General features: G+C 42.0%; 1 protein-coding gene across 3 annotated transcripts in view; it reads left to right on the forward strand.

Moving 5' to 3' along the window:
* LOC146965065 (ATP-binding cassette sub-family C member 4-like) overlaps positions 1–7,247 on the forward strand; it is a 37,855-nt gene extending 30,608 nt beyond the window's left edge. For all 3 annotated transcript variants that reach the window (XM_085765764.1, XM_085765763.1, XM_085765765.1), the window contains 5 exons: positions 1,266–1,355; positions 1,815–1,987; positions 3,150–3,255; positions 4,591–4,725; positions 6,235–7,247. In XM_085765764.1, coding sequence (XP_085621890.1) covers positions 1,266–1,355; positions 1,815–1,987; positions 3,150–3,255; positions 4,591–4,725; positions 6,235–6,312 — 582 coding nt within the window. In that variant the 3' untranslated portion in view covers positions 6,313–7,247. The remainder of the gene's footprint in view (positions 1–1,265; positions 1,356–1,814; positions 1,988–3,149; positions 3,256–4,590; positions 4,726–6,234) is intronic.
* Positions 7,248–16,616: the final 9,369 nt, after the last annotated feature.

The raw sequence follows: 16,616 nt of genomic DNA on the forward strand, positions 1-16,616 counted from the left end.
TGAGACGTGATTTTTGTATTTGAGGTGTGCGCTCTGTATGAATCTCTGTTCCTACACACATGAATGCATGTGGCGCTTTTGCACTGTGTCACTGTCACAGTGCCGGCTTTGAGCTGACCCAGAGAGCAGAGATGAAGGTGTGGATAGTGAGTCACACTCAGGCTGGTAGTTCTGTAATCTTAATGCAGGACACTGAGCCTTTTAGACCCATTGTGTACTTTACTTTTCCTCCTGGTCTAATCTCACAGTTGCCAGGTGAACATTTCCTATCTTGATTTGAGGTCAGATCCATATCTTGAGGAAGCTGGAGTTACAACATTGGCTTTGCTGTGATGAGGATATAGTGGAAGCCTATCACGCTTTCTTAAGGCGCATTGCTCACCGCTTTGCGTCACCTCGGTGGCTGTGATATATTTTTTTTCAGATGGTCATTACACCCATTTACGTGCAGTAAATTCTGACCTGTCCGGCTGTATGTGTTCACTGATAAAACGCTACGGTAAATGATGCCACATGAAAACCTTATCTGCTTTAGTTCTGCACTGAAAGGCTTGACAACAACCTAAGAGTGTCCTAGCAAGCGTTCATTAAATCACTTCAACGTTTGAGCAGGATTTATGGGTAAATATCCAACCTGACAAGGAGATGTCGGCTTGCTCCTGTTTTATCAGGTTAACCACAAACAGAGTGACACGCTGCAACAGTGCCTGTGCACTTGCGAGCTCTTTTCCTCCGCACTGTAATAAAGAGCTTTATTCACTCTCCTAAGGGAGGCTGTGCGGCTGGACCTTGATACAGGTGTGTGGCTCACCATAAACACATATCTCAGCTGTTGTGAGATCAGGGGCTTGGCCTTTCATGAGGGGAGCCAGCTGATGCGCTAACCCCCGTTGATGGACACATTTCCAGTGACATCTTCAGATTATCGTTTCTAATAAAGCGACTGTATGAAATTCTTTGTGCGCTAACAGTGACTAGATGGCACTTTCTGTGTCATATATTCAGGCGACTTCGCACAGCTATTCTCCACTGACACCAGTGCACAAGCTCTGGTTTTCCAAGTAAAAAGATCAACTTATTGAAGAATAGTTGCTAAGAGCATTGAATGGAGCTCCTGAGTGTAGCAAGCCCTTTATGAACATCTTCCCCTCACACATTGCCTAGCGGCGCTCCATAAAGCCTGTCTTAACCCTTTCATACATCTTCCCCCTTGTCATTATCTTAACTGGCCACGGCCTTCTCTTTCTATATCCATCTATCCACAGGACCCAGTTCTCTTCACGGGTACCATGAGGAAGAATCTGGACCCTTTCAGGCAGCACACAGATGAGGACCTGTGGAATGCACTCCAAGAGGTACTCCAGCGTGGCTCTGAATGATTCCCCCTCACAAGCCCAGGGGGGGATCCCTCTGTCCCCCCGTACAATGCTGCCATTCAGCCTCCCTGCTCGCCACAAGTCATGGGGGGAAATCCCATTAGGGCCATGGGGCCCAGCTCAATGTGCAGCTTGTAACTGGGAACCATTGAAAGTGCTGGGGGAGATGTGTTTGGGCAGTCAGGCCAACCAGGATGAAGGCTCCCCCCACAGTGAAGGGCTTCAGCTCCTGGTCCTGCCTCTGAATGGGTTTGGTGGCCTGGATTAAAGCTAGAGGCTGGCCACAAGAGAGCACTGGCCAAGGTCATCAGTGGACCTGGCCCTGCTTTGTGCCAGGCGGTTAATGGGTGTGTTTGGATGGCTCTTTAAAGACATCCCCACAGGAAGCCTTTATACAGGAGTAATGAAGGGTTGGGGCTCTGCTCTCCCTCTCCACAGGTGCAGATGAAGGCCGTGGTGGAGGAGCTGCCCAATAAGCTGGAGACCGTGCTGACTGAGTCAGGCTCTAACTTCAGTGTAGGCCAGAGACAGCTCGTGTGTTTGGCCAGGGCCATCCTCCGCAAAAACCGCATCCTCATTATCGATGAGGCCACAGCAAACGTGGACCCAAGGTGAGAGGACACATGAGTCGATAAGAAAAACATAACAACAGAAGATTCAGTTCCACATGTAGCTTGTTTACAAAATGGATTTTCAGTCTGAATTGAATAAAACCATAACAGCACAACAACTGCACAGATTATTCTTAAAAAAAGACTGTCTACAATGGAACGATGCAAGTGTGTATCAACTATAATGCATATTTGATGGTTAATTTGGTATTTGAAAGAATTATGTTAACGTAATGATGACAGATTGGATAGTTGGAGCAGACCAGTCCCAGTGGATGTATTGTCAGTGTCTTACCCTTCACTGACGGACTGATCAAAACTTCAGTATAGAAAACCTAATGGTCAAGAATAACAAACAGCACTACAGCAGGTACATCGCTTTGCCTACTTTGCCTGCACACGTCACCAAAGGTTATGGGTCAGCCACCACCGGAAGTAAACAAAACGGTGTTATTTGCATTCTTTTTTTTAAAGGCACTAAATGTTTAAAGGGACAATGAAGAGTTTCAAAGTCTCATGAATCTACGTTACCCACACTTGTTAATGGGTCCATTTTCGATGAAAATATAGCGTTTTGTCTTTATCGTTATTTTGTCCGGCGGGTCATGAGAATAACGCAGCCGAATGGCCGCTTATGGTCGGAACTACGACAGTATCTGATCGTCTTCGAACCTCCGACTTTCATTCTTGATCAATGAAAACATTCTTGGCAAATGTTTTTGCTTTGTGTGCGCGCGGAGGTTCATGGGAAATGTAGTGTGAAAACACTTTGCTTTCCAAAACTCCTCGCCAAAATTAACGCGTTTACTTTGACAGCACTAAAAAAAACTGATCACTTGTAATGTCACACCTAAATTAAACAATAATACTCTTTGAAAAAGTGAAATATGGGAATATATATACAGTATATAAAAATTGTGAAGTATAGCGTAATCAGAAATAGTCATAACAAGTCCTATTAGACAAAACCATCAAAATAAACTTGATCTACCTTTGTAAACTTGCTGTCATATTCTTTATTTTAATGCCTGCTACTGCGCATACCTCTCTGCTGATGAGCCATTGTTCCGTGTTGAGTAAAATCCCTGCCCAAGGGTCTATAGGAAGAGAGTGTTTTTCTTTTTTTTTCTGTGCTGAGGTGTCGTGTTCCCCTCTCTTTCAGAACTGACGGCCTCATCCAGCAGACTATTCGGGACAAGTTTGAAGAGTGTACTGTCCTCACCATTGCTCACAGGCTCAACACTATCATTGACTGTGACAGAATACTGGTAAGGAAGGAAGGAAATTTCCACTACCCAGCACTTCAGTCAGATTTATAACACAAAACTGCTTCCCTATGGTATTCATACTCATTCATTCATACAATAACTTCTCCAATTACTTCCTGATATTCTGTGATAGCCTTTTCATAAACTGCCATCAAGTATGACAAACTAAGCTGCTTGTGCGTCCCAAGAATTTGTGGTTTGATGCAGATTAGCCTGCAAAAATATGTCTCGGATTCACCGCCATATGTTAAAAACACCTGAAATTTGGAACATATAAACAGCTTTTTCTTTAAAAAACTGTCCAGTGAACAAAGTTTTAATTCACTTGGAGTATTTTTGCAACAGCTGGGCTGATTTCTCCCTCACAGCGTTTGCCTCTCATTGAGCCCGCGCTCGTGCCACTTGATCTTTGGCCCTTTCCTGCTACTGCCTGCCGAGGTGCCAATTAGTGCCATTTGTGGCAGCATTTGTTAAGCGTCTGTGGAGGACAGTGCGCGACTTGGTGGCTGCGCGGTCACTTGAGAGGGCCGCTGAGAAAAGTCAAATATCTCACAGTGGGGATCGCTTCACACCGCTCGTGTTAAATGCCCCCAGATTGTCACACACTCCCCTGGAGAACTGAATTGGGACACACCTGAATTGACCAGTCCAAATTTTAAGCTGCGCCATATTTAGACACAGAATGTTTTCCAAGATATAAACTTTATCTCCTAGTATCCTGCGTCTAAACTGTCGATTATGACGGCAGCTGCGCAAGTCTCCCTTTCATACTAAACACACCCTGAAACTGTGCTTTAGCGATAACAAACTGCTCATTACTGCTGCAAGGAGATCGAGCTTGTTAAAATTTGTCTGTGATATAATTGCAGTCTTTTCCAAACTGCTTGTTTTGGCACTATTCTTTGTGTGGTTTACATAGTATGTGATGACATAGAAATGATGGTAATTTTCTAGCGCGTCTTAAAGGTGTGATTGTTGGATTTGAATGGGGACCACCCCTGAGCCGCTGAAATGCCAGGATAAATACACGGTTCAATCACTGATCTTCAGTCTGTCAGCGTCAGCGTAGTAGACTTTCACACTGCCAACAGGTTACGCTCATTGTCCTTGGACCCCGTCGAGCAGAAAGAGGCACCGGTGTTTGCTGTTGCATGAGTCACGTAAAATGGGTGGTTCAGAGGTGCAAAGAGCTGCTGTTCCCCCCCCCATTCATCTTGCACCGTCTGCATGCATCACTCAGCAGTGAAACAGCTGAAATGTCTGTTTTCTCCAAAGTAAAGTATACAGGCAAACACACACACGTGCACACACCCAGCATTGTACGTGTGATTGCAGGTTCTGGATGCTGGCAGGATCCGGGAGTATGACGAGCCATATGTGCTCCTCCAGAACCAGGATGGGCTCTTTTACCAGATGGTCCAACAGACAGGCAGAGCCGAGGCCGCCTCGCTGCTGCACACAGCCAAACAGGTAACCACACCCACCTTTGTCCCAGGACGGGGCTGCTGTGGCTAAATAAGAGTCCAGTCGTGGCACACTAATCCCTGGCTCTCCCTTTAACTCCAGACTTCATTGCTCACCTCCAAAATAATACAGTTAAGCAACAGAAGATGTGCATAACCCTGACAATGCAAAGACACTTGATTACCATTTTAATTTAAAGTGCCTACTTGGAGCATTGCGATGCCATAACATTAATTTTAAGAGTGAAATTGTCCCTTTGTAGATTGACATCCTCTGATTTTTATCCCAGAAACTCTCCGTATAATCTTTTTCCTCATAATGTAATTTCGAGATCATTTTCGAGATGATTCCAGAAAAGCAGCTTTCTTTGCACTATATCTTTTTTGAAATATTGGGTTTAACTTCATCGCGATTTGGGATAAACTTTCTATGGGGATTACTGTAATAGAGAATGTCCATATTTTTTCCCTGTGAAATTCATTTGTGATGTATTTCCCCTTCAGACACTGAACAGATAAGAGGCGGCTATTCATTGTTCAATTCCATTTTATGTGCATCTGTCTGGGACTACAGATACCATATTGCAACTTCAAACAGGTCTTTGTGAAATAAGAAAAAGTAGGCATCATTTCATTTTCTCTCTGTCCCTCGCACAAATTTATCAGCGGAACTGTATCTTCTCAGCCAGAGGAGTGAAATGAGTAAAATACTGATTTCAAAGACTCAGCACACTGTGGTATTATTTGGTATCATCTTACCCTGCACACTGGCGGATTGGTAGTGACATTGTTCAAGCCCTTACGTTTTCCTTTCTTTATTGTGGGGTGCTCTCCTTAGATCAGATTACTGTAGCATCCATAACTGTCTAGCACCACTTATTAAATACTGAGATGGTCCACATGTTGTGTGTCAAGTTTCTATAGTCGTCAGTCAAGGTTTAAATACATTCAATAATCTGATATCAACCTCTAGCTCCTTTGTCCACATTGAAAGAGAATCTCAGAGTAGACAGTATATCTGTATAGCTGTGGCTAACCTGTTTTTTTTTATTTTCTACTTTTTCATTTTGTTACAGGTTTTGCCTCTTTTTTTCACATACTTTCTGTCATTGAAATTTTCCATCTGCCAGACCTTTCTTTTGTATAAATAAATCAAGCATTTTGTAGACACTTTAAAGCAAACATTGATATCTTCCGAGACAGTTTTTCAAACACAATCTCACAGCTCAGCTTAGAAGTCACTGTTGGAGAAAATTAACTCAAATAAAACAAATAATTTCAGTGATTATCTTCCGATATTTCCTCCCTTGAATTTCACAGCTGTTTATGAGGCTAAGTAAGCCACTTTTGCATGCTTCAACGGGTGACAAATCCCTTCACCCGCCTCTGACTGGATCTGTCACAAAAATATATATATATACAGTATAAAAAAAAAAAAACGCACCCCAACAGATCGTAGCTTAGATTGGACTGTGTGCTTGTATTCTGTGACACTGCTTCCCTGATACACTTCCAGGTTTACACGAACAAAAAGCGAGTGACAGACGTGCGCTGTGCCAAGGACATCTGTGTCATCTTTGAGACGTCTCTTTGACACTTTGGAGAGTCGCTGTGGCTACCGCTGACCAAACCCTTTACCAGTTACACTTAGTTCCTTTACCATTAAAAGGTGTTTAGACTCCCTCAGTAGATGTAGTGCATAATGTGCTGCATTTGATTGTCATAGTCCTTTGGTCTGGAACAGAAAAGAGGCAAGTATCCGAGGCAGAGCTTTATTGACAGCATTTTACTGCATGGCTGTTTATTGATTACACTCTGCTATGTTTATGTATGTGTGCTTTGGCCTCCTGGGTAGCTTCAATCCTGCACCGGTGCAGACAAGAGAGCAGATAGTGGGCGTGCAATAAATTAGTAGTGGCCTAAATTATTCTTTTAAAGCAGACATTGTTTTGCAGGACTAAGGTGTTTTGGAAAAATCTATTTAGTGAAATGCCTGACAAGACAAGGAGAAACTGAGAGGAGACACAAATGTTTTCAGTAATTATTGTGCCTTAATCAGACTATTGATTGTTTTTGTAATTGCACTGTTTTTATTGAATGGTCTTCCCGCATTTTAACCACTGTGGTTTCATGTCTACCTCAGCTCTTGTCAGGAACAAATAGTAAAGTTGAAATGGAACATATCATTTAATGGCAACGACACTGACACCAATGAACGTGTGACAAACGTTTTAGGTTTATTGCTGATAAACTGCAAAATCTCCAGCGTAAGATCTACTTTCTCTCTTTACTCTTTTGATAAATGTGCTGTTGTTGCTTTGCAAACATGGCACTTTTCACTTTGGGAAATTATATAAGATTGGATAATAGTATGACTATTTATAGCTGTGTATTCATTTTGTGTATGTTTTTTAAAGGTCATATTCCAGTGAGTTTGCACTTTGTAGTCATAGATAAGTGATACAGATGGTCACTTATCATTAACAGTAGATGAAATCCAAATTGCACAAAATAAAACACCTGTTTCAATTTTGTTTTCAGTGCTGTCTTCATTTTACTTTTAAAATGTGGTCGTCTCCTGTCTGACACTGACTCACTAACCATTTCCTCCTGCTATTGCTCATCCTATATCCAGTTGTCTGAATGGTGTGTTTGTCTCAGGTCAGTGATTACAACTGGTCTTGACCACGATGCTACAAATTGGTAAGTGGTTAGGAAGACAACCTAGTGATTACAGTGTTGAGTCAAGTGATTTTTAAATCTTGTTTCACGGTGGCGCAGTTATTTACTCCATTATTTTAACGCGCTGGTACTGCAATATGACGATTAAATCCTAATTACAATGTAATTTTTTCATCACCCGCTCAATTAGAAAAGAGCTGTTTAATTCGCCTTCACACAGACAAGAGCAGAGCAGAGCAGGTGATTACGCATTCAGAGATGGCTGTCAGTAAACACTTAGCTTAGTATAAAAGGCAGTATTTAACCAGACCCAGATTTGGGCCGTGAACTGCGGGACATCAGTTCCTTTAAAAGCTGAGTGATTTACACAATTCATTAAAGCCAGTGAATCTTCAGCCAGCGTCATATTAAATGGTTACTTACTCTCAAATAGCCCCTTGGGAGTTGAATTGTTGGCTTGCGAATAGATTAAAGTTTACATTGAAAAGAGAAATTGAATTCAGAGGTAATCAATAGCATAATGGGCCAGTGAGAGGAGCCTGCCGCCTGAAATGAAATTACCATATTTTTAATCTTAATTTTCCACTCTGTTTATCTGACAGTGTGGATGTGCAATCCAAACAGATAATGAGAGAGTGGGATATTGACAGTAGGGTCCTCTGGAGTGCTTGTTTCAGTGATTAAACGCTGTGATCTGTGATTACTTTGTGTCGGGTGTCAGGCTGGCGGCCAGGGCCCGGGGAGACACAGGCACATAGCAGCTGGAGCATCATGGGTCTCTGAGGTGCTAATGCACCTGACACAGCATTGACAGCATCCGAAACCCTATCAGGCACTGCACCACACGGCAGCTGCCACAATAGGAATACTCATGGCGCTATCTACATCAGAGTCAGCACATATCCTCTCTGCTCTCCCCTTGATAACAGCCAGCACAAGAATGGTGACAACAAAGTTTACACAATAAGTATTATTAACCAGATACCTTCCTACGTTGCCCAATAATACTGCCATTTTAAGACATATCTGAATAGGTGTGCAAATAGCAATGCTGTCAACATAGTGCTGATATAGCTTTAATAAATACATGTCTGAGAAACCTGGCTGTCGACACAATGAAGTTTAATCCCAAAGAAATAAAAACACAAAATAAGAGTCAGCACAATGTGTAGGCTGTGAATGAAATGATGAATTTCTGCTGTAGCATCCACACTTTAAGAGAAAAGTGATACGTTGGTGCTGATTTGAGGACGTGATACATGCTCTATTCAGTTAAAGATGTTTTATTCAGTCAGTTGAGAGAAGAACAATGTAACAAGTATCTATAACAACAGAAAGTGGTGTAAACTGTTTAAGGTTGTTTTGTTGCAGGCCAATAAATAAGTAGTCTTGGGGCCATTTTTTTTATTTTTTATTTTTTTTGGTTGAGGAAACAATGTTTTTCACAAACTTTCTGTTGTGCCAGCATTTTCTTTTGTGATGGATACTGCTGTTTGACAAATGGAAACAAATTGCATGGTGCAGGCGTCTGAATGGCAGGGAGATGGGGAGTGTCAAACCCGGTGCTGAAAGACGATGAAGCGAGAGCCTCAGGTTTTTGTGGGCGACTCAGACCTGACTGATCCCAGCATAAAGTACTTGTTGAAGAGAAGGAGAAAAGGAGAACAGGATTTCGACAGGCTGCAGTGAAATTAGGAGAATTGACTATGGCGGCTTTGTTCCTGGCTGGTGACATGGGGTGGGGGGGGGTGGGGTGGGGGGGGACTGGAGTGATTCCCCAGAGACTCTGCGCGCAGCCTTTCTAACGTGACTACAAACTGAATATCTGACAAGTTCCCAAGGCCCTGACATGGCTCTGTGTGGCGCTAAGAAAAACAAACAACAAATGGCAAGTTTTTAAGATACATGAGGTGACACTGGATGTAGTGTGTTAGAAAATGGCTTTTTATCTTGTTAAAAATAGGCGCTCAATTTGGAATATGTGGATGCTATGTTTCCTGTGCAACAACCTAGTTAGACCCAGGTTTTCCTGTGACAAGACTTTCTCAAAGAGAAGTACCAAGTGTTGATTTCAAACTTGGAACTTGTAGTTCCTCCTTTTGGAGAGGCATCGCAAACAAACACAAACATTATCTGCAAGTAGTTCCTCCCTGTACACACAAGAGGTTTAATAAGCCGCAATGTATCATGGTGCCTCAGCAGTTTAGTGACCACCCCGGCCCGGCCTGACTGACTGGCCGCCTGAATGCTGCTGCAAACAGTAATTATAGGTTAGACGTGTAATGGGTGAGGCTTTGTAAACTCCCCAGGCTGTGGTTTGTTTCTCGAGTGCGAGGAGATTTGAAATTCAGTGGATTATTTTAGTCAGATTTAACAGGTGTTTATATGCATAACATTTATACAGAATACTCTTTTTATTTGGGAAAAGGAAAACTTAAAGAAACAGAAGAAGCATTCTCAAAGAACCCTGATTTTTTTTTTTTTTTTTTTTTGCAATTGTACCTGTCCCTGTTACTTTGAACTAAACTGGCTAATGTGGCCCTTTGAAAAGCCACCAAATAGGAAACCTCTTTGCATGCTTTAGCCTTAAATCCCGGGCATGCTCTGTCACCTTCCAAAAGTGCCGTTTGATTCTTCAACTGCGAGAGAAAGAAGCAAAGTGGAGGGCTAGACAATAGAAGAGGGCTTATCTCATCAGTAAATAAGGCTTATTGCTTAAAGCTATAAAAGGCTATGCTTATTGGTGATGTCATGCCTTTGTGGAAGATTGATGAAGCTTGAGGCAGGGGGCATAATGTGAGTGTGAATGTGTGTGGAGAAGGAGGAGGAGGAGGAGGAGGCCTGGTGCACCAAATTCGAGAGTTTCTAACTTTCCTCAGCAGAGTTTGATATAATTTAAAATGTATGACATATATTTTAACTGCTGCTGCCCTAAAATTGCAGTCTTTGGTGGTAAACTAACCCAAATGTACTTCAAAGTTCCATCTGGCCAGGGGGCTTTTATCCTTGGCCATGAGAGCGGTTGATGTTCTGTGCATGTAAACGTGCAGCTTTGGGTAAAGGTGGGGACAGCTTGTGTCCCCCATTATTGTCTGGTTGCATTTACGTGGGTCCAAGGGCCCACTGTGTCTTTTCGGGTTACTTTCTCATCATTTCTCCTAATGTAGAGACCCACGGGGTTGGTGGCAAGCGCACAATGCGGCTGTTGTATGGTTACTGTCAGCTCTCTCAAATAAGGCTTCCTGTTCATTAGACTTCTTTTCACCTCCGCACAATGCGCCGGCTTTGCAGCAATAGTGAGTCGACGCCCATCTCTTCAATGCCATGTGAATAGTTCTAAATAGTGTTTATGCAAGCCATTGTTGTCTATTGTGTGTCCAGTCTTAATGCACAGTGATTTGCCTGCTTTTGTAGCCTGGGACACATTATCTTGCTTATGTGGCTTCAGATGCATGCCTGGCCTTTGAGCCAGTAAACAGTCTAAAAGTTAACTCCCTATGGACAATGCTGGAGATGCCTGATAAAGTTGGACATGTCCTGCTATAATTACTCAAATGGCTTCTTCCTCTGCTTGCTACATATCTGTTCTGAACTTTGTAGTTTCATCATATTTAAAGATTTTATTTTTGTCAGGAAAATCCTCTTTAATTTAAACTCAGTAACTTTTTTTGTGTATTTTGTGTCTCCTACAAAATGCAACAATTAAAAGAAAGTTTAGAAAAGAGAGTTAAACCGAACATCAGAGCCGGTTTTAAATCAAATTCTATGAAGATCCTTCTTTTTTTCAGTAAATACACAATAAAGTTGATGCTGTTGCTTTCAAAGATTAAACTGACAGTATCTGTCGCACATCCGGTGAAGAATGTCTATTCAGTGGGGAGATGCATTTAAACCCTCTGTCTTTATTCTTCAAACCGTCAGTGTGAAAATTAAAGGGTAATACAGATAGACAGCTCGGTGGATAATCTGACTCATCACAGTCAAAGAATAAAAAAACTTTTATATCTCGAAGATAATGTCAAAGTGATATGTCCCGTAATGGAAATTTTATGTCTCATGACTCCCATCGGTTGCTTAAACATGGATTTCTGTTGTTACACACATGAGTTTGTACCATGACTTCATTGATTAGGCTGATTTGTGAAAAGATTAAAAAAAAAAAAAGCCATAGAAATTCTGCAGATGGATCAGATTTTACTTTGTACCAGCTATATTTTCTGGTGTCACATTTCAAAACAAAATAGTACCTGTCATTTACTGGCTAACATCTCTCTGACAACAGTTTGGGGATGCTGCCAGAGCAAGCACTTATTTTCTTATTCCTAAAGTTTGAGTCAAAGAGGAGCCTAATGCCTCTTTCTCTTGGAAAGAAAAAAGTTGGCGGCACCTGAAATGTTTTTTTTTCTTCTTTTTTTTTAACCAAAAGAAAACAAAATAACCCTGAAAAATGAGATTAGGAATGAGCAACATATTATAGCCTTCATCTGTTTGTAGCATTGTTCTAGAGAGCGTATACATCACCTCCAGAGAGTAACTGATAGGCCTGACCATTCACAGCTTGGATAGATGCACAAAAGCAGAAGATATCTGCGGCACAGATTACATTATACTCATTTCAAAAGCATTCACAGTCAAGTATGCGCAAGAGCAAAAAAAGAAGTGAGAGAGAAAGGGGGGAAAAAGTTGCTTTTAATGCCGGCCAATGATTACAGGTGAGAGATGTAACTGATAGTTGGCCCATTATTGTTGGGGAGATTCGGTGTGTTTGACCCCCTAAAGCATTCTGCTGCCAAGGGAATTTCAAACAAGCCCCGGACTCGGAGGAAAGGAATGTTATGATTGCTTTCAGTGACACTGATACAACACTGTCACATTGCAGACTCCAAGAGAAGCTTCGCTGTGACAGAGCCGAGTCTTACACCAACACACACACACACCATGGATCCATACACACACGCAGCAGCAGCAGCAGCAGCAGCGGGCATTTCATTAACCTGTCAGAGAGACACTAGATGCTGCCTTGTCTCTGATTGCCACATCACCTTACGTTGGTGCCGTTTATACGTTTGACCTCCCTTTAGCCCACCAGGTGTATTTCACATTTTATTTAATGGACTGTAGTCATGAGGTAATTCGTTGATTGCAACAATACTCCTTGAAGCTCTCGCTCTTTTTTTTTTAACACCAAAGTAGTGATGTTGACTTGCGTTGCTCCTGGGCTGATATTTTCATTAAAGGCATTCTTATCAAATAATGAAATAAAGAATCTGTTTCTTGCCCAATGCTATTACCTCCCACAAATCAAAAGGTTTCCTGTATAATGTCTTGCCTCCCATGCTAGTTAATTAGGCAGCGTTGTCCTACATACTAATGCTACTTTCATGAGAATAATCTGAGACAATAAACCTGTCTCTTTTGTGTCCTTTTGCAAGCCCTCTTAATTAATATCAGCAAACACAAACCAAAGTTAATTGAAATTTGAACATCCCATCTTTCTAGTTTACAATAATGCAATTGCTAGTGTTTTGTTACTGTTGTTGAATTACTATAATAGCTGGTATCATATCTCTATTTAGTATTTCATTGATCGCTCTCAGGGATGCAGCAGAAATATAAAAGAAAGAAATGTCTTAACTATGAGTAAACACAGGAGGCAATGTATGCAACCCCAGCATTGATTCAGAGCGACACATTAATATTCACACGCTTCCATGTAATCACAGCATAGGTGTGCATGATTTGTTTTCATTGATTAAGTGACATTTCTGCAGCTTCTCTCACCATGGTTATTAATAAAGTTTGCATTGATATTATTTCTGCATTAACAACAATTTCACCAAGTGAGGGAGATTACAGGGCTGATGCAAAAGAGCAGCATCGGTGTGTGGCGGTGGCGGATGGCTTTAATCAGAGCCCCCCCCCCCCTCCTCTTCCTCTTTTTGATGCAAAATCTTTACAACTTTAATCAATCTTTATGGACAAGCTTTTCAAACTGTATATGCAAGTTTGAATAGCATAGTTTTTAAAGAGGCTGTGCCCTCCTGTCAGATACCCGATGGTGTTTTGCAAATTACAAATCCTTCAAGGAATATGAATTAGGTTGTGCAAGCCGAGTGTTCCTTCCATTCATGGTGTTTAGATTTCACTTGGTTTACATGAATTCCTAGTACCAGCTAATGTAATCAGGCCAACAATCCCAAACTAGCGTGGGATTGTAGTACACAGAACCCTCAACAAAGCATAATCTGGCACGCTACTATTTCAGTAGGATTTTTTTTGTTATCGCACGTCTTTTGTCATATTGGCTCATGAACAGAAATAGCTAAACAAAATAAATAAATAGATAAACAGTGGGTTGTCTTTATAGCCTTTATGCAGTAGTATTTCTGAGCCAAGAACATTTCTGAAGTTAACAGTATTTATGTTCCGGTAGTGTTGGTCACAGTCTGTCACACATTATTTGCATCTGCATGTCCGATTAACAAATATGACATATTCCTAAGATCAGGCTCCTAGCACTCTAACCACCCACCATGGCAATTAACTGTCTACTAAGCTAACAAGCGTAACACACATGCCTGATGCAAGCCAGTAGAATATCAAGCTACTCTCCAAGATGTATCCCCGTTTACCCTGTAGATCCGCTGTGAACACACAGTACACATGCGCCGGGCTAATTCGTTTCAAATGTTAATTAACTCGGGGCTCTGGACTGAGGAGCTTTACTCTCACTTGGATCGATACGGGGGGGTGGGGGGTGTTGTGTTTGGAGTGCAACTGGCATTTGAAAGCCACCGGAGATTGAGAGAGTTGTCATCCGCATGAGGGACTAGTGAGACCTTGTCACGGGGAGAAGAAGTCTCAGACAAAGAACTCTGCATCTCTTAGGTTTTTCTTGTCTTTTAAGGACTGTTAGCTGTGAATGTGCTTAAATTGTCAACAGTGATGATGGTCTCTGCTGTTGTTGCTCAACTCACACTAACCTTCTTTCTACTTTCTGCTTTACACTGCTTATAGAAGAATACTGGATGTACAAGAGAACAAGAGGCCACATACGTCAGTACACACTGTATGTAGGCAGAGATGGAAGAAAATGAAGTACAAACACATGCTATGTTTGCTCCACTATGTTAACCATTGTTGTACTTACATATCCACAGATACCTGTGTCAGTGGGTTTGAGGCTTTTATCCAACACGGCATCGGAATCTGAAGGTAGTCTGGTTTTGTATTAAATCCAGACAGTTTATTTTTTTTCTTTTCTACAGCACGATTGCCACCAAACTAAACTATCTGTTCTACTTATTTCTAAAAGAGCATTGACTGTTGGGGCATAGCCAATATGGAGGTTAATCCATTCTAGTTTCTATACTATGGGATGCTTATGGAAGCATATTTGCTTAGGGCAGCCATGCAAATTATTACTTACTGCCCTGTAAGCTGATAACACAAATTAGATACCCATTAAAGTTGAACAATGTATATAGAATGAAGAAAGATTGCAAGTGATACCTGAAGGGATGCTTAAGTCGTATGGCACTAAAATATGCCTCATGCTTGCAAACTTCAAAAGTGGAGAGATGTTTATCCTTGGGATTGGAAGATGCATAATAGTAATCTCATATGCACAGAGGCAGCTGCCAGGTGGAGGATAGCACACTGCATGTTTATGAATAGAAATCATTACAGGGACTGGGGAGCATACCGGCATGAACCAGTGACATAGAACTTTTTTTTTTATATCATCTCCCCAGCGCGCGCTAGAGCACTAAAAAGTTAACGTCTAGAAATGTTTATGTATGCCATTGATTGTATATTGGTCATTTTGGGGGCCTGTGTCTGACTCTTTAAGTCCTGACGTGAATGTGGGTCAGACTTGGGAACAACAGGGCTGTTAATACGATCCTGCCACCTGAGGGGCCTGTGAAATCAGAAACATGGCAGCTTTAACAGCAACCTCTACCTTCGCTGGCCTCCGCTCTTATCAGATGAGCCACTTTAAAGAATGTGCCCAACACCTCTCTGAGGAGGGGGAAAACAAATGTTCAGCAGCTTTTAAGAAGTGGAAGTGCAGTTTTTGTTGTGACTAGAGAGAGGAAGTGCTTCAGGCCTGTTCGGGAACCCCGGCTAATTCTACCTTTTGACTTGCCCGTTGTTGTGCTTGAGCCCCTTTCCCTTTCTGCTCCTCTGGGCCGGCTGATAGTTAGGGATTCATCTTAAAACCCCCCCTTTGTCTGACGGACCGTGGAGTCAGCAGTTATTCTACAACTGACAACTTTCAATGCTCGGCGGTGAAAGAGATGAAGCTGAAACACAAAGGCAAATTAAGGGTACAAAAACACTCGCCATTGTCCCATTGTTGAGGGTCACAAATCGTCGAGTAAAAGCAACACAGTGTGGTTGAAATGTATTCGCCTCTATCCCTTTCCCCCCTCCCTCCCCTCTCCTCTCTTTATATTCATTAGATTCATTATAGGCCACAAAGGATTGCCAACAAAACAGCTTGTGATTTTAGTTGAATTCATCCCCCTCTGAGGCCTGCAGGGAAATTAAAGTAGGTGACTATCACTGGAGGGGGAGCAGGCTTGACACATCTGAAGCTTTCAGTGATGCTAATAGCCAAGCGTATCCAAAATACACAGGAGCTGACCTCAAACAGATTGTGGGGGTTTAAAATCATTAGTTTGCAAATGAAGCGAAAGTACATTGGTTCTATGGTAGAATCAGCCCACTCCGAACCTTTGATTAGTGTTTGTCAACTCCCCTTTCTCTTCATACTCCCCCGCCCACTTGCAATCCAGAAATTAATAAAGGAGACATAGCGACACTTTGGAGGGAAACGCTTGCATCTCCAGCACCTGTTAAACAAATGCACTTTAGGCAGGAATCAAATTGCAGGCAGGTTTAAATTGGTGTAAAATCTTCATTTAGATGATGTCCCCAGGGCCTGCTTATTACTTGAGATTTATATAGCATTAGTTCTGCCTCGCAAATGTGGTGCACCATTCCACCTCAGTGAAATATGAAGAGGTTTGATAAAAAGCTACAACAGATTCTCTCATTAAAAAAACCTAAACCTTTTTAAAGATTCATTAATTTAACTTGTGGCATGCAGCTCTGACATGCACAGAGGTTCTGTGCTTGTGCCCTTGAGCCACAACATCTTGCACCGTGTAACATACAGCGCTCATCGGCATAGGTCTCTGAGAAGAAGTG

Source organism: Trachurus japonicus, chromosome 21, assembly GCF_045865225.1.
Source record: "Trachurus japonicus isolate A0001 chromosome 21, Traja_1.0".
Classification (NCBI taxonomy): Eukaryota; Metazoa; Chordata; class Actinopteri; order Carangiformes; family Carangidae; genus Trachurus; species Trachurus japonicus.